We start from the raw sequence: 17,895 nt of genomic DNA, 5'->3' as shown, positions 1-17,895 counted from the left end.
GATTGGTTCGCTAATACGAAACTGAGTTGGGTTATTGGATTCAATTTATAGACTGCCAACCTGTACTGAGTCAAGTGTCACAGGGATCAGTGTTGGGGCTACAATTATTCACAATATCTATTCAAAAACTTAGATGATGAAAGTGAATGTATCATAGTCATGTTTGCAGATGACAAAAATAAGTGGGAACGCAAGAGGAGGGGATAATAATCTCCCAAGAGATTTGGATAGGTTAAGCGAGTAGGCAAAAACTTGGCAAATGGAATATAATATCTGAAAATGTGTAGTTATGATCATAGGCAGGAAGAATAAAGGAGTAGAATATTATCGATTCTGGAGAAAGACTGCCAAAAGCTACAGATGGGGATTTGAGATTCCTTGTGCATGAACCCGAAAAAGCTAGCATGCGAGCTCAATAGGTAATGGGGAAAGCAAATAGCACTTTGGCTTTTATTTCAAAGAGAATGCATAATAAAAGTTGGGAGATTTAACAAAATTTTATACAAAGTATTACTCAGATCACAGTTGGAAAATGGTGAATGGTTTTTGTCCCTTTCATCTGAGGAAGATGTCCTGACGTTAGCAGAAGTTCAGAGGGTCTGCCTAAGCTGATACCAGATATTGAGAGATCGTCTTATAAGGAGATGTCACATAAGTTGGACCTGTACTCATTGAAATCTTGAAGAATGAGAGGTGACCTTATTGAAACAAACAAAGTTCTTGGGGGACTTAATAGGTGTAGAGAGGTTGCTTTTCCCTTCCAGGAGAGTCTAGGATCAGAGGGCATAATCTTAATAAGGAGTAGTACATTTAAGACCGAAGCAAGGGGGATTTTTTCTGAGGGTAGTAAATCTGTCAAAAGCTTCACTTTTGAAGGCTGTCAGGGCTGTTTTGTTAAGTACTTTCAAAGGTAAGATAGACGTAGGGTTTTAATCAGCAAAGAAACCAGTATTTGTAAGAGCTGGTCAGCCCTGATCCAGTTGAATGATGAGCAGACAAGTGGGCTGAATGGCCTGCTTCTGATCCTGCTTCTTATAACCTTATGATGTCTGGCACAAATTTATTTCCTCATCTCTGCTCAAAGTATTGAGGTCGGAAAAAGGAGGAGAGGTTGGAGTCAGCCTGGGTCCTGTTTGCTGTTCTATGGCATTGGCTAAAAATGTAGCCATGTACCTGTTTGGAGAGGAGGGGACTGGGCACTCGGCAGTTGCTTGAAGATTTAATGCGGGGCCAGTGAGGAGTCGGGCTGGTCAGCCATGGTCTGTTTCTGAAAGTAAATTTGTGAAGGATCGATCCAAAGCCAGTCTTTACACACACTTCAGTTACATGACTACACATTATAATTAGACACTACCACATCCATCGACCACCGTTTCAAAGTGTTTTGGCTTGTGGAGCCTCACCGTCTACATACCATTAAACATAGTTTAATATACAATTAGGAAGGACTAGAGCTTTATTTTACTGGCAGTCTCCAGTGAGCCTACTAAGGATTGCTGGATTTTCTACTAAAGGGGAGGCAATGGCCTAGTGGTATTATCGTTAATCCAGAGACTGGGGCCTGAATCCCGTCACGGTAGATGGTGGAATTTGAATTCAATTGGAAAAAATAATCTGGAATTAAGAATCTAATGATAACCGTGAATCCATTGCTGATTGTCAGGAAAAATATCCCATCTTGTCACTAATGTCCTTGAGGGAAGGAAACTGCCATCCTTACATGTGACTCCAGAGCCACAGAAATGTGGTTGACTCTGAACTCTGAATTAGGGATGGACAGTAAATGCTGCCTAGCCAGTGACATCCTCATCCTGTTAAAGAATAAAGGGGGGAAAAAAATGCAGAGGTATTATGGTGGCACTCGTACTGCGGAGGAATTCTGACTAGTGTGTGTTGTATGAAAATGGGCACTAGCTAAATGAATTTCTGGCCCCTTGCCCTTTCTCCAACTATACTTTTCCCTACATTATAGAATGGTTTATTCTCTGTTGAGAACCTTTCGGACTCTGGGGGTTGGAGGGGTCTCTGTGATAACCTATTGACTTTCTCTTCCCTGTTGTTTATTGACATTTGTCCTGCCTTCTGCTATTCTCAGCAATGAAATGAGCATTCAGCTTAAAGACCGTTTATAAGATAATGTGAAGCCAGAGCTTCTAGAGACTTGGCGCCATTATCAGAATGTAAACGGGTACAAGTTTACTCCTATCTAGGTGTAAATGGGTGGCACATCTTACAAATTACATTGTTGATGTGTGAAAGTGGAAAGAAAGACCATGTACCGATGGAACACTGTCCCAAAACTGAAACTGAAGCCGAGTCACTGCAGCAGGAAATGTGGTAGTTACGAACCTGAGAGCTAGCACAAATAGCCATGTGATAAAAACTGGATAATGTAAATATTGCCGAGGGCATTATAAGAATTCCCTGGCTCTGTTTCCCACTGCCTTGGGATTCATTGCATCCGCATGAAAGTGCAGGTGTGGCCATAATCATTTTGCCCTCCTTTTTAAAGATTGCCATCTCGGACATTGCCACACTCAATTGGAAACAGACAACAATTTAAAAAAGGTGAGTCAAATTTGGATGCAAAGTCATTTTGTTTGCGGCTGGATTGACGCTTCATGAGGCTCGGTCCTTATTGCTGACAGCATTGCAGTTAACACATGTCACTGAGCTCGCTGCAATCGATCTCTCACCTCGTCGTGTGTCAGAGAAACAGCAGTCAAATCATTTGCAGCACTTGCTGTAAACTTCATTTGGGCTTTGGGAGACCAGAACAAAACCATGCTTTTATGAAGATATGAGCTATGAAAGAAATTCTGTCCCTATACTCTTGGTACTTCAGAGTATTACTTTGTCACTTTTCTTCATGTGCACTTTATCCAAACGTGAATTTTTTTTGAGTGTAAACTTCAAGGGTAGCTCAGAAATCTTTCCAATGTTGAGAGCCATCATTCAGTTTTGTGGTGCATCCAGTTACTGTACCTCTAGGGTATGTGGATGTTTAATTCATACTCAAATCCTTTTGGATGCTACAGACATTGCTTCACTCCTGGTTGAGAAGGAATGTGGGTTTCCAGGTCATATGATAGCATTAGTTCAATAGAAAGCAGACCACATCTGAATCTTTACAGGGGGGAAAAAAAAACAAATTTTGAAGAGCAATGAGTAACATCTGTGCATCTCGCTTTTAGCTGAATTCTTTTGGTGCCTCACTTGAGGTAAACCACATATCGCAATCCAAATATTGATGCTGCTTCAGTGCCATGCTAAATGTAGACTGGGTAGTTGTATTAAGGCTCCTTATGTAATGTTGCCATCTTGTTTGTAGACCTCTATAACCCTTATCTAATTTAATGTGCTTTTTGTCTGCATCAAGCTCATAAATAATCGGATTTAACTTCAGAATGTCTGGGTCGAATAAAGGTTACATCATGTTTAATAAACTAAAGGAAAATAATTTTCTCTTTGGAATAAATCCTTGTGATTTTCCCTCTTTTGGTGACTGTTTGTTTAGTTACTGAGACTGAAGATGACAGCTCCATTCCCATGGAAGGAAAAGCAATTTAGTGGAGTTATTCACGATGTGTATATAACTTCTGTGAAATGCAAGTACTCAGCAAGTCAGAAAGTATGAGGATGGAGAAAAAGTGTTAATGTTTCAGATCTGTGACCTTTCATTGGAATTGAGGAAAGTTACAGATGGAATAGATTTTATGAGAGTTGAAACAGTAGCCTGGTGGAGTGGAGATAGGGAGTGTAATAGAGGTTAGGTCTCTACTAAGGCGGGAGAGTGGATGGATGTTAATTGATTTGTGTATAAGAAGTAACTGATGGCATAGCAGTAGCATCCCTAACTCTAGGCCAGGAGGACCAAGCTCTATTCCTGCCTGCTCCAGTGTAACAATGTCACTGAAATGGGTGACTAGAGTAAATTGATTTTTACCTATTGTCGAACTGGGGTCCAAGCTTCATCATAGCTACTGCATTGCAGCAGGCAACCCAATTACTTGACCTGTGGTACTGTTGGGCTTTGATACCTGCAGCTTGTCTACTGTGCTTTAAAACACACCACCTTGACCACTTTCTAAGCACCACCTCCGCTTGGTTCCCTGGCCTTAAGCCTGTTCTGCCCTCTGTTGTTTACACTTTTATGTGTGCTTGCTGTCTCTCTCGTGTGCGCTGTCTTCCTCCTTGACAATTTACCATCTTGACCATTTGTGTTCACTTGTGTAATTTGCATGACTTTTTTTTTCTTTTGCTAAAGAAAGGAAAGAACTTGCAGATTGCAGTAGATTTTTGACTTGAAGACGTTCCTGAACTCCACAGTCAAAGAAGTGCTTTTGGAGTGCAGTCACTGTATGATGTCCAATTGATGCACAGCAGGGTCCCTCAAACAGCAATGCGATAATGACCAAATGTTCTGTTTCACTATTGTTGGTTGAGGGAGAGTTATTAGCCAGGGTACCTTGCCCTTCTTAAAGTGCTGGGGGATCTTTTAAATCTAGGGGCCGATGTTTAACAGCTCATACATAAGATGGGATCTCTGATAGTGCAGCACTACCTCAGTATTGCAGTGAAGAGCCTGGAATGGATTTTGTGCTCAAGCCTTGGGAGTTTGACCCACAGCCTTCTAGCTCTTGGGTGAGACCGCTACCAATTGTGACATAGCTGAGCCATTTTGTGATGCTGGTGCCATTTTGCCCTTTATTGTTGCAGTTGTTTACATTATTTATTAAGATTGTGGTAACATTTCAACCCAAAGAATGATGTAGCGGATAATGAGCTAACAGACAATGTGACAAAGGTTGACCTGTGGTCCTTGAAAACATGGGTGGGTTTGTAATGTGATCAAAAACATTCTGGCTTGTCTCTTCTCTTAATGACAAATTGGGTGCAACCTGTCTGCTATTGTTTGTCTGCCCAGCATATCCGAACATGAGAAACCAGAGTATGTCATTTAGCTCCTCGGGCCTACTTCATTTATTGGTAAGAACATGGCTGATCAGATGTGGCCTTAACTCCACTTTCCTGCCTAGTGAATGCTCTTCACCCCCTACTCCCTGCCCCCCCCAAAAAAACCTTGATTTCCTTCTCAATGAAAATTCTGTCTAATTCAGCCTTGAACATACTCAATGACCTTCTACTCCTCAATGTGGAAATTCCACGTGCCCAAAAACTTTGAGAAATTTAAAATTCCTCCTCAATTCTGCAATAAATGTGAAATCCATCTGAAGCTCCCTTAGAATCGTTGTTTCACTTAACAAAGTCATTCTTCCAAACTTCAATGAGTATGAGCCCAGCCCACTCCACCCTTTTTACCTATAAGATGACCCCTTTCACCTCAAAGTGAGCCTTCTTTTGAACTGCTTCCAATGTGAGTTTATCCCTTCCCAGGGAAGGTGACTATAACCATGCACAGTACTCTAGATCTGTTCTCAACAATGGCTTTACAGCTGCAATGGGTCATCTCTATTTTTATACTCTATTGCCTTTGCAATAAAGGAATGCACTTGCATTCTAACTGACTCATGTATGAGGGCAGTTATTGACCTTCTGTGAAACAGTATTCCGCAGCCACTTTGCATGAGTAGATTGAAAAGCTCCTGCATCTTTTATACTTCTTCCTACCTCTGGAAGTGTTTATTTCTTGTTGGATTATGGCATAGTGCAACCAAGCAGTCTTTTTTTATGTCTGAATATTGCATGCTATTTGATCTTAAGAAGTGTAAAGCTAGGCCTGATCTTGTCCTTTTTTCTCCACATCCCTCCCATTTCCAGCAGAGTTATTCTGACTTCTTTTCCCTTCTTGAACACAGGAGTACGGAGGGCAACTGGGGAGGCCTGACTGAGTGGGGTCAGCCAGGGACATTACCCTAAGCAATCATAGCCTGTCTGCCACTTGTCAAACTCGCCGAGCCATTGAGGGACCTCGTTCAAATAATTTATGCTCTGAATGTTCTGGAATGCAGTAAGTCATTTGACTCGGATTGCGTTTTACACAGCAGCTTCCCTGCCCCAGTTCAGTAACACATTTGAATTGAGGCAGCAAGCCTGTAGTTTAATGTACCACAGGGAGACTGAACTCCCTGTGTTGTCTCGTGTTAATGTCAGTAATGTTTTTCTTCAGTTGGACAAATTTTGTCTGTATTAATGTGAAGAATGTTAGTTCTGGGAAAATGGAACAGTTTTTATTTTGGACACCCAGAATGAAGTGTTCCCAATTCAGAAATAGAACAGATGGATGCCAAGTAAAGCTTCCAGTACTGCAGTCCAACTATTTACATTGGCGTGAAAAAGTTGTGGCTTTTTTTCTTCTCTCCTCATTCTACGAGGTAGCCTTCTACTGAATGCCTGTCCCCCGAAGTTACTGAAGCTCATGCCACCACAGTGAAGGAAGATTAGCACTGATCCCAGTCAATGGTAATGTTGCACACATCAAATTCTGGGGTGAAACCTGATCTGCTGGACTGTAACTTGGGGTGGCATGATGGCTCACTGGTTAGTGCTGCTGCCTCATGGTGCCAGGGATTGAGGTTCCTTTCCACTTTGGCGATTGTCTTCTCTGTGGAGTTTGCAGATTCTCCCCATGTCTGCATCACTTTCCTTCAGGTGCTCTATTTTCCTCCCACAGTCCAAAGATGTGCAGGCCACATGGATTATCCATAGTGTCCAGGGATGTGCAGGCTAAGTGGATTAGCCACAGGAATTGCGGGGTTATAGGAATAGGAATCTGGGTCTGGGTGGCATGCTGTTTGGAGGGCTGGTGTGGACTTGATGAGCTGAATGGCCTCTTATTGCATTGTAGGGGCTCTCTGGTTCTAAGTCTTTAATTTTATTGTTTGGCTATCATGGTGGTCAGCTGCTGAATACATTCTCGAGACATTGCTGATGCACCTTGTTAAAAAAGAGCATCAAAGTTAATTATGTTGAAGAAGAATAAACTGCTTTAATTTAATTAGGAATTACATAACAAGCAAATGCATAAAGAAACATTTTAGCTCTTTTCTCAGCAATATCCTTTACAGATTCTCAATCCCAGTGAAATATTGCTTCTATTTTCACTCTCTAAAATTTCTTACTCGGCTGACGAAGTCACGTGAATTTCTTCTTATTCATGAGATGTGTTTCTCTGTGTTATGGTCTCTCCCTGAGACCCATGAAGTGAGGTTACCTCTCTGACTCTTATTAAACTCTGTGGGGAAATAAATCAAGGCATTTTCCAGCAATTTTGACTGGCTAGACATAATGTCCATTGATCTGGACCTTCTGAACTGAAACTCTTTCTGACCTCTGTCCTCCGTTTAATATTCTAAAATCTCAACTTTGTGCTATTAAAATTCAGTTCAAATGAAAACCAAGTACTGCAGGTAATGGAGAATTGAAATAAAGCCAGAAAGTGCAGAAGAAATGCAACAGGTCTGACAACATCCTTGGAGACAGAAGCAGGGTTAATGCTCAGAGTCTAATTTCATTTTTCCTTGGAACTGAAGGAGGTAGAAAATGTGGGTTTTAGGCTATTGATGAAGGAGTGGGAGGGTGGATGGAGAGAACCAAGTGGAATAGTTGGTGAGGATGCAAAGAGCAAATGGCAAAGGTGGTGCTGATGGTTGCAGAGGAGTGATGGAGATGAAAAATAGGTGTTAATAGCAGAAAATATGTCCACTCTGACAGCAAACAGTGTTAGCGAGTTTTGAGAAGATTTGTAGCTCAGGTTGAGGTTCTGGATGTGAGTTTGCTCGCTGAGCTGGAAGGTTAGTTTTCAGACGTTTCGTCACTTTTTTTTCATTTGAAAAAATATACTTTATTCATAAGAAGTACAAAAAATAAAACATATTTATACACCTACCCAGTCATGCAAGCTGCTCCCGGTTACCCGGGGGTACGTACACCAACGAAAGGAAAAAAAACAAAAGAAAAAAACCAAAGCAAAGAAAATACCCCGGCAGTCGTCTCCCCGCACAGCCCCCGTTGGGCCCCCTGACCAGTTGGGGAAGGCGCCAACTGGGCCCAGTTACCAGATAGGGCCCTTTTTTCCGTTCTGGACGAGGGGTTTCTAACGGTGGTCTTTCCCCACCGCGCCTTGGCAGCGGCTGCCCCAAGCTTTAGCGCGCCCCTCAGCATGTAGTCCCGGACCTTGGAGTGCGCCAGTCTGCAACACTCGGTCGGGGTCAGTTCTTTCAGCTGACAGACCAGCAAGTTGCGGGCAGATCAAAGAGAGTCTTTCACCGCATTGATGGTCCTCCAGGCACAGTTGATGTTGGTCTCGGTGTGCGTCCCGGGAAAGAGCCCACAGAGCACGGAGTCCCGCATCACAGAGCTGCTCGGGACGAACCTCAACAAATACCATTGCATCCCCCTCCTGACCTCCTGCGCATAGGCACACTCCAGAAGGAGGTGATCGACAGTCTCGTCCCCGCCGCAGCTGCCTCGAGGGCACATGCGGTGGCACAGAGATTCCGGGCATGCATAAAGGATCTCACTGGCAGAGCCCCTCTCACCACCAGCCAAGCAATGTCCTTGTGCTTGTTTGAATGTTCTGGCGATGAGGCATTCTGCCAAACGACTTTGGCAGTCAGCGTGGGGAACCACACGATGGGACCCACCCTCTCCTTTTCCCGAATGGTCTCGAGGATACTACGTGCTGACCACTGCCTGACGGCCTTGTGGTCAAAGGTGTTTCCTTTCAAAAATTTCTCCTCAAAGGACAGGTGGTAAGGGACGGTCCAACTACTCGGAGCGTTCCACGGCAATGAGGCCAGGCCCATCCTTCGCAACACCGGGGACAGGTAGAACCTCAGTAAGTAGTGACACTTGGTGTTTGCGTACTGAAGATCTACACACAGCTTGATGCAGCTGCACTCAAAGGTAGCCATCAGGGCGAGGGTGGCGTTCGGTACCCCGTTTCCCCCATTTTCTAGGTCTTTGTACATGGTGTCCCTGCGGATCTGGTCCATCCTCGACCCCCAAATGAAGTGGAAGATGGCCCGGCTGACCGCAGCGGCACAGGTCCAGGGAATAGGCCAGGCCTGCGCCACATGCAACAGTACCGAAAGCCCCTCGCACCTGACAACCAGGTTCTTACCCGCGATAGAGAGGGACCGGAGCATCCACCTGCCCAGCTTCTGCTTCAGTTTGGTGATACGCTCCCCACAAGTCTTAGTGCACGCCCCAGCTCCACCGAACCAAACACCCAGCACCTTCAGTTAGTCGGTCCTGATGGTGAAGGGGATGAAGGAGCGGTCGTCCCAGTTCCCGAAGAACATAACCTCGCTCTTACCCCTATTGACTTTGGCACCCGAGGCCAGTTCACACTGGCCGCAGATGTCCAACAGCCTACTGTCCGACCGACGATCGGTGCAGAAGACGGCGACGTCGTCCATGTACAGGGAGGTCTTGACCTGAAGGCCTCCACTGCCTGGGATAGTCACGCCCTTCAGGCTCACGTCCTTCCTGATGGATGTGGTGAAGGGCTCCACACAGCACACGAACAAGGCAGGAGAGAGCAGGCAGCCCTGCCTGACTCCAGATCTAACAGGAAAACTGTCTGATTCCCACCCGTTGATCGAGACTGCGCTAACGATGTTGGTGTAGAGCAGCCGGATCCAATTGCGGATGCCCTCCTCGAACCCCAATTTGGAGAGGATGTCCCTCATGTAAGCATGAGAGACCCTGTCGAAGGCCTTCTCCTGGTCCAGGCTGACGAGGCAGGTGTCCACCCGCCTGTCCTGCACATAGGCGATCGTATCCCTGATGAGCGCGAGGCTCTCAGCGATCTTCCCGCCCGGCACAGCACAGGTTTGGTCAGGGTGAATCACTGACTCCAGGACAGACCTGACCCGGTTGGCAATGACCTTGGCCAGGATTTTGTAGTCCACGTTCAAGAGTGAAATGGGATGCCAATTCTTAATTTCTTCCCTCTCCCCCTTCCTCTTGTAAATGAGGGTGATGATGCCCTTCCTCATGGACTTGCACATTTCCCCTGCCCGAAGCGCACTATCGTACACCTCCAGCAGGTCCAGGCCGACCAGGTCCCACGGAGCGGAATACAGCTCGACCGGTAAGCCGTTGCTCCCGTGAGTCTTATTCCTCTCCAAGGACTTGAGGTCTGTGGTCAGCTCGTCCAGGGATATCGGCCGGTCCAGCCGCTCCCTCGTGCCGTCAGGAACGACTCGGAGGCCCTGCTGTCCATGGGCTTTGTGTCGTGCAGTCCGGCAGAGAAGGATCTGCTGATCCTCAAAATGTCGGGCCGAGACAACGTCACCGAGCCATCATCCTCCTTCAGCCGGCTAAGCACAGAGTTCTCTTTGTGCACCTTCTGAAAGAAGAAACGCAAGCATGTCTCGTCCTGCTCCACGGAGTGGACCCTGGGCCGGAAAAGATTGTCCTGGAGGCCTCCGCAGCGAAGAGCGAGGCTTGCTGGCCCCTCACCTCGCGGAGGCCCTCTGTGACATCGACCCTCCATCAACTGCAGAAGGAGCAGGTTCTGCACCCTTTTCTGGAGTCGCAACAGCTTTACTTGCCTCTCTCTCACCTTCCGAACACCCTTGAGGACAAAGAACCTCTTGATGTTCTCCTTCACCGTCTCCCACCAGTCGCCCGGAGACTCAAAGAGGGGTTCTCCAACTGGTGTAATCCCTCTTAAGCTCCTCGAACGTTCTCTGGGGTCAACAGAGTCGTGTTGAGCTTCCACATCCCCTTGCTGGCCTGCTGGTCGTCCTGTAAGTGACAGTTGGCCAGCAGGAGGCAGTGGTCAGAGAAGAACACCGGCTCAACGCTGGTGGACCTGACCGAGAACGCCCCTGACACAAACAGGAAGTCTATCCTTGAGCGGATAGACCCATCTGGCCACGACCAGGTGTACCTCCGCTGCACTCCGTCTGGAGGGGTGCTGAAGACGTCGAGCAGCTTGGCGTCCTTCACCGTGCCCATCAGGAATCTGGACGTCCAGCTGACTCCCCCCCCACCCCCCCGCTGTTCCCACGCCGGATCTTCAATCTGCATCGATGATGCACACGAAGTCTCCGCCTAGGTTGACCAGCCTGGACGTAGCCAGCAGGGGTGGAAGCCGCTGCAGGACGGCCAACCGCTCACTCCGTACCGTTGGGGTGTACACGTTGATCAACCTCAGGGGAGTGTTCCTGTAGGTGACATCAGCCACTAGGAGGCGCCCACCCCCCACCCCCCCGCCACCACCTCCTGAACTTGAGAGATGGTGAAGTTGCGCCCACGCAGCAGAATAGCCAGGCCTGAGGACCGACAGTCGTTACCCCCCGACCAGATTGGAGGCCCACAGGTCCAGGCGCCGGTCTATTTCCCGTACCTGCTGAGGTGCGGTATTCTGCACTCCTGCAGAAACCGGAGGTCCGCCTTGACAGTGGTCAGGTAGGCCAACGTGGACGCACATCTTGCGGTGGACTTGACGCTGCGCACATTAATGCTCGCAACCCGTACACCCATTGTGGGCAGTGACCGCAGTACCCTCCCCAAGTCCAAGGTCCAGCCCCAACCCCCATTGCCTGGGCGAACTGCTGGACGCTTTCTGGGCTCAGGAACACATCCGTGCTGCCTTCCGGGTGGCATCCCCCCAGTCGGGGGTACGGAGGTAGGAGAGTCCAGCTCTGGGTCAGGCTGGGGACACGTTGTTTCCTCCTTCCCGCCTGGAAGTTCCGGGGGCTTCTCCAGGGCCCCAGCAGCACATAACTGGGTGTCGGAGGGAGCCTCAGGACGCCTCCTGTCACCTGGAAGCGGGGTGCTGCTTTTCTTTTCCCTTGAGATCATTAGCTTCTGCTTCGGGCCGTCCCCCTCCGAATCCCCCTTGTCAGAGGACCTCTTATAGCCCCCCTGTAGCTGCCTCTTCCCGCCTGATGGTTGCGGTTCCTGGATCCGCTGACACGCCTTCCTCCTCGCTTTTCGGACCGTTGTCCACTCCCCTGTCGCCGCCTCCATCGACTCCGGGTTGTCGGTGGGGGAGTGGAGCCCGGAGGGGTGCTTTGCTGGCCTCGAGCCCATCCTGCGGGGCTGGGCCCTCCTGCACAACCTGGCCCTCCTGCACATTAGTGGGGTCCTTGCAGGGCCCTGGTGCCTTCCTCTCCTCTGGGAGGGGCTGGCCCCGCATTGCCCCTACCGGCGACCTGGGTGTAGGTGGTCCCCCGCCGCGGGCATGCCCTGTAGAGGTGGCCCACTTCTCCGCAAAAGTTGCAGCTTTTTTCTTTTGGGCAATCCTTTGCAAGGTGTCCCTCCTCCCTGCAGTTCCTGCAGATGGTGGCTTTGCAGTCGGCCGCCACTTGACCTGACCTACCGCAGGCATGGCAGACTTTAGGTTGCCCTGCGTATGTCAGGTAGCCTTTGCTCCCGCTGACCGCGAAGCTGGACGGTGGTGTACAATGTTCCCGTCCGCGCCCGTCTTCAGCGTCACCTTGACCTGCCTCTTACTGGTCCAGATGCCAAAGGGGTCCATGATGTTGGTTAGGTTCACGTACCTTCCAAGGAAGGTCAGGACATCAACTGCAGGCACATGCGGGTTGTACTTTTGTACATCGCCATACGGCTCCTCTGCGCTGGCATCACGAACAGCGGGACAGCGGTCAATACAGACAGGGGGCCCTCACCTCCTTTCTCCTTGAAAACCTCCAGGAAGCGCTCGCAAAGCTTGGCACTCCTGAAGGTTACATCGTAAAAACCTCCTCCGGGGACATCCTGCAGGCAGTAAATGTCCACAGCAGCAAACCCACAACAGTCCAACAGGACCCTCTTCATGAAGAAGGTGCGGTCTACAGGTGCACCTTCATCCACCTTCTTCACGGAAACGCAGATGGTGTTCCGGATCCCCTGACCTGGGGCACGAGCACTTGCTGCAGCCATCGTTGCAGGTTGGCTGCTCCCCTGAACCAGCGTTAGGCCGAAGCCAGCATTAAGATCCACCGGTTGCATGGGTGCACAGCCAACCCGACGTCTTCCTTCCACCTCCAACACAGCGCTCTCCTCCTCTCGGTCCACAAAAGAGTGGGTCTTTATTTTGTTCCGGATGTAAGCTGGTTGACTGAGCTGGAAGGTTTGTTCCCAGATAATCCGTCACCATTCTAGGTAACCTCATCAGTGAGCCTCCAAAGCGCTGGTGTTATGTCCTGCTTTCTATTTATCTGTTTCGGTTTCCTTGGGTTGGTGATGTCATTTCCTGTTCGTTTTCTCAGAGGATGGTAGATTGATTTGGAGCCAATGTGTTTGTTGATGGAGTTCCGGTTGGAATGCCATGCTTCTAGGAATTCTCGTGCGTGTCTCTGTTTGGCTTGTCCTAGGATGGATGTGTTGTCCCAATCAAAGTGGTGTTAGAAACAACACTGAAAGACAACAAACTCACAGAAGAAACCCAGCAAACCATCAGACAGACAGTCACACCAACACTAAGCAGGAAAAGGGAAGAAAACGCACTCAATACACAAGAAAGGAATGCCCTAAAAGGACTCAAAAAAGATAAAAACATGGTTATCCTACCTGCAGACAAAGGACGCTTGACAGTCATTTTAAACTGAACAGACTACATTGCGAAAGCGAATGCACTGCTTGCAGATACCGACACTTACCAACAGGTGGTGATAGACCCGACCCCACAACTAGAGCACCCGATCAAAGCCTTACTCAAAAAACTTCAAAAATCTGGAGAATTAAACAAGAGAGACTTCCAAAAAATGAAACCAGATGGATCCAACACACCACGCTTCTACGGACTACCAGAAATTCACAAACCAGGAGCCCCCCTCAGACCCATAGTGTCGCTACCAGGAACACCAGCGTATAGATTAGCAAAGGACCTACACCAAAGACTAAAACACCTAGCAGAAGACTCACGCCACTCCATTGACTCAACCCAAGAATTTCTGAACACCATCAAAGACACCAAGATAGAAGAGGATGAAATAATGGTCTCCTTTGACGTAACGGCCCTGTTCACATCCATCAACATCAACCTGGCCAAAGAAACACTGATGACACTATTAGAAAAACCAAAGGCACATTCACCAGACACCACCAACCTCATCAGCAAGGACAACATCATCAAGCTAGTGGACCTATGCCTCACCACCCACTTCACTTTCAATAACAAAACCTACAGACAAACCAACGGTACACCCATGGGATCTCCGATATCAGGGTTCTTAGCAGAGGCAGTAATGCAGAGACTCGAACAAACAGCTCTGCCAATCATCCAACCCAAACTTTGGGTCTGCTACGTGGATGACACCTTTGTCATCACTAAACAAAACAAATTAGAGGAAACCTTCAAGACCATCAATAATACCCTTACTGGCATAACATTCACAAAAGAGGAGGAAAACAACAATAAACTGCCATTCCTAGATGTCACAGTAGAGCGAACAGCCAATGGGGAACTTCAAACCAGCGTCTACAGGAAAACAACACATACGGACCAAATACTGAACTACAGGAGCAACATCCCAACACCCACAAACGAAGCTGCATTAGAACATTATTCCAATGAGCCACCACACACTGCAGCACAGAGGAACTACGCAGAGCACAGGAAAATCACCCATACAGCGTATTCAAAAAGAATGTGTACCCTATGAACACAGTCCGCCGATTTCTCAGCAACACACCCGAACAAACAGACAAAACGGGCCCAGAACCCATAACCACTCTCCCCTACATCAAAGACATTTCCGAAATGACTGCCAGACTACTCTGACCCCTTGGCATCAGGGTAGCCCACAAACCCACCAACACACTAAAACAGCAGCTAATGAACTTAAAAGATCCTATACAGACAACAAGCAAAATGAACATCATCTACAAAATACCTTGTAAGAACTGTGACAAACGCTACATTGGACAAACTGGCAGAAAGCTAGCCACCAGGATACATGAACATCAACTAGCCACAAAAGGACATGACCCACTAGCACTAGTATCCTTACATACAAATGAGGAAGGACACCACTTTGATTGGGACAACACATCCATCCTAGGACAAGCCAAACAGAGACATGCATGAGAATTCCTAGAAGCATGGCATTCCAACCAGAACTCCATCAACAAACACATTGGCTCCAAATCAATCTACCATCCCCTGAGAAAAAGAACAGGAAATGACATCACCAACCCAAGGAAACCTAACCAGATAAATAGAAAGCGGGACATAACAGCAGCGCTTCGTCAGAGGCTCACTGATGTTACCTAGAATGGTGACGAAACGTCTGAAAACTAACCTTCCAGCTCAGCGAGCAAACTCACATCCAGCAAACAGTGTAGCTTCTACAGTGATTGAATGTAGGTCACACAGTTTGTTGAAAATGTTGCTTTGAGAACTACTGAAAATAATTCCTTTCTTAAATACCATTTTCTAAAGAAAATAGTCTGGACTGAAAACCTCTGCTTTCCTGTTCGTCTGCTGCCTGGCCAGCTGTGTTCCTCCAGCTCCACACTTTGTTATCGCATTTTTTTGATCACTTTTTGTTTTGGGGGTAAAAATAGCAAATCAAGTTCACAGAACTGAAAACCAAAAACTTGCTTATCTCTACTTTCAAAACTAACTTTCCAAATAACAATAACATATGACAAACGTTCATCGCACCAAGCTCTGTTTTAAAAAGGGTTGTCAGAAGTGTGCCCCAGTGCTGACTCAAAATTTTTTCATAAGCAAAGCCATCCAAATCACCATGTTTTGATTCTTCGGGCATTAAATCAAAAGCAGCGGCTGAGGCTTGGGATTTTGTTTGCCACTAGTTTGAGGCTTCTTCGGTCTAATTCAGTGACAGACTGGGTTTAGGCTGAATAGCAGCAAAAAGAGATCGAACTGAAGAGAAATGTTTAACAACTTAAATTTGAACTTAGCCTGAGTTTCTTCATGGCACTTGTGTAGAATACAGATTTGCCACCTGCTTCTTTGCGCACTGAATTGTGTAAACAGCTTTCAAATTTCACACAAATGCCAAAATGTCCTCTGATTTCTTGTGTGTGTGCCTGTGTATGAGTCTACATTTTCTGTATAACAAACCTTGAAATAAACTGTGCAAAACCGCAGGATGTTTACTTGATTACAACCAGTGTTTAAGATGTTTATAATCTTAGTTGGTTTGGACAGCTGACTTGATTCTCAGACAGTCCATGGAAAAGCTAAAGGGGGTTTGCATACATTCATACTATGGATTGGCAGGCATAGACTCCTGTCTTTCTTTTCTGGGATTGTGGATTGAATCCTCACAGGAAGCAGATTGAAAACTAATGAAATTTGAGTTTCCATTTGCTTCCTCTTTGCCTCTGTTATGATATGGAGGAATTACTGTTTGGAAACTTTGTCCGAGCTGAACATGGAAAAAGAGAAGGGTTTTTTTTCCCACAGATAAATCGTCTTTTTTCGTTTTGCTGGTGATTTGAATTGGCCATGCTTATTGAACGTACCTCTATGGTGTTTTTGTGGTCACTGCATAGCTTGAGGCTGTATGGGTAAGCAATCTATTATAGGCTTTTTCAAAATGTGGAGCTTCCATTATTTCTACTCATTTAAAATAGCAGTTTTTGTTGCTTGAAGATCTCTTGAGTTCTACCCGACTAAAACAAGTGGGATTTTGTTTCGCGAGGTGGGTGGGCGGAGGGGGGGTGGCGGCGGCGCTGCTGGTGGAGGAAGGATGGGTGTGGAGGTGAAATTGGGGCAGGATTGTAACGTATTAGTATTGTGGAATGCTGCTTGGTGAGAGCCAACGTAATAGTTGAGGAGGTTGGCACCAGCACAGTGCTGCCAAAACTAAGCACAGTTGGATAATCAATATTTATGTAGATGTCCCCAGTTGGTGGAGAATGCCCAGGGTTGTGGGTAAAGCGATCTGTAGCTGGGTGGATGTGACTGTTTATTGGTGATGCTGTGCAGTTGACCGTTGATAAGGATGCCTATTTGGGTTGGCAATATTCAATTACCCTCACCTCCATCCAATCTTCCCTGCTTTCCTCCAATGTTCCCTCATTTCTTTTGTTGCTTTGTTGTGTAAAAAAAATACAAATGTTGAAAGGAAGTTAGTGAAACCACAGCTATTTTTAATGACGCTGTTTCTCTTTCCCACCCGCCCCCACCCCCAGCCAGGATACTCCCAGGGGTGTCCAGGTGATGACTCTTGAATTCCTGAGGCCTTCGGTCTCTTTCCACAGGGTTGGGAACTTCTTAAGTATGGAGTTTCAATCCGCAGGTTTGTGGGTGAAGGGGGAGAATCCAGAAGGTCACAGGCAACTTGTAATACTAGAGGGGGATAGTTCTGCGATATGTGCAAATACAGCACTAATGTTAACAATGCCTTTTATTGAAGTGAATAGGTTCTTTCGGCACTGGGTCAGCTTGTAAACAGTTCTCGGAGCCCTCCAGGCTCCATTCAATTCCAGCGCAGATTGATGGCTGGAAAGGTTAGGGCCATGCAGCTTTTAAGATCCTTTGCATTCTTAACCCATTTCCCGGTGACCACAGCCCAGATTATTATCAAGTAGCCCTTCACGGTCAGAGTGTAGGGAAGGGATGATTAAGGCACAGTGTGCTTTTTTTTATTAAAAACAGTTGGAAATTCGAAGGTACCACGAGGGATGTGTTGTGGGAGGTTTCACACAGACCCCATTCAGTCCTGGTCTAATTTGGTGGTTTTGGATGCTGCCAGAATTCCTTTAATTTAAAAAATTTTTTTTAAAAATTACATTGTTCAAAACTGCCCTTTGTTACACCCAGCAGCAACATGAAACCTCCTCCATCCACCCAGCACACCCTCCCCCACCCACTTCGAAAACATATCAGTGAAATGCAGCGGCAGTATCTCCCTAGGAAAATGAGAGTAAGGAGAGGCTTGCATTTGCACAATGCCTTTCATAACCTCAAGGCACCCAAAGTGTTTTGAAGTGTGA

General features: G+C 47.0%; 1 protein-coding gene across 7 annotated transcripts in view; it reads left to right on the top strand.

The window, feature by feature from the left end:
• Positions 1-17,895, top strand: part of LOC125463787 (myosin-16) — a 298,842-nt gene that overhangs the window by 113,406 nt on the left and 167,541 nt on the right. Inside the window, exon 1 of one of the 7 annotated variants that reach the window (XM_048555488.2) lies at positions 5,889-5,971. The exons of the other annotated variants lie outside the window; for them this stretch is intronic. Within the exon in view, the coding sequence (XP_048411445.1) occupies positions 5,957-5,971 (15 nt within the window). The 5' untranslated portion in view covers positions 5,889-5,956. Of the gene's footprint in view, positions 1-5,888; positions 5,972-17,895 lie in introns of those variants that run through there. 7 annotated transcript variants of the gene reach the window in all.

Source organism: Stegostoma tigrinum, chromosome 22 (assembly GCF_030684315.1).
Source record: "Stegostoma tigrinum isolate sSteTig4 chromosome 22, sSteTig4.hap1, whole genome shotgun sequence".
Lineage (NCBI taxonomy): Eukaryota > Metazoa > Chordata > Chondrichthyes > Orectolobiformes > Stegostomatidae > Stegostoma > Stegostoma tigrinum.
The sequence above is the reverse complement of the archived record's forward strand: the minus strand, read 5'-3'. Positions and strand labels throughout refer to the sequence as shown.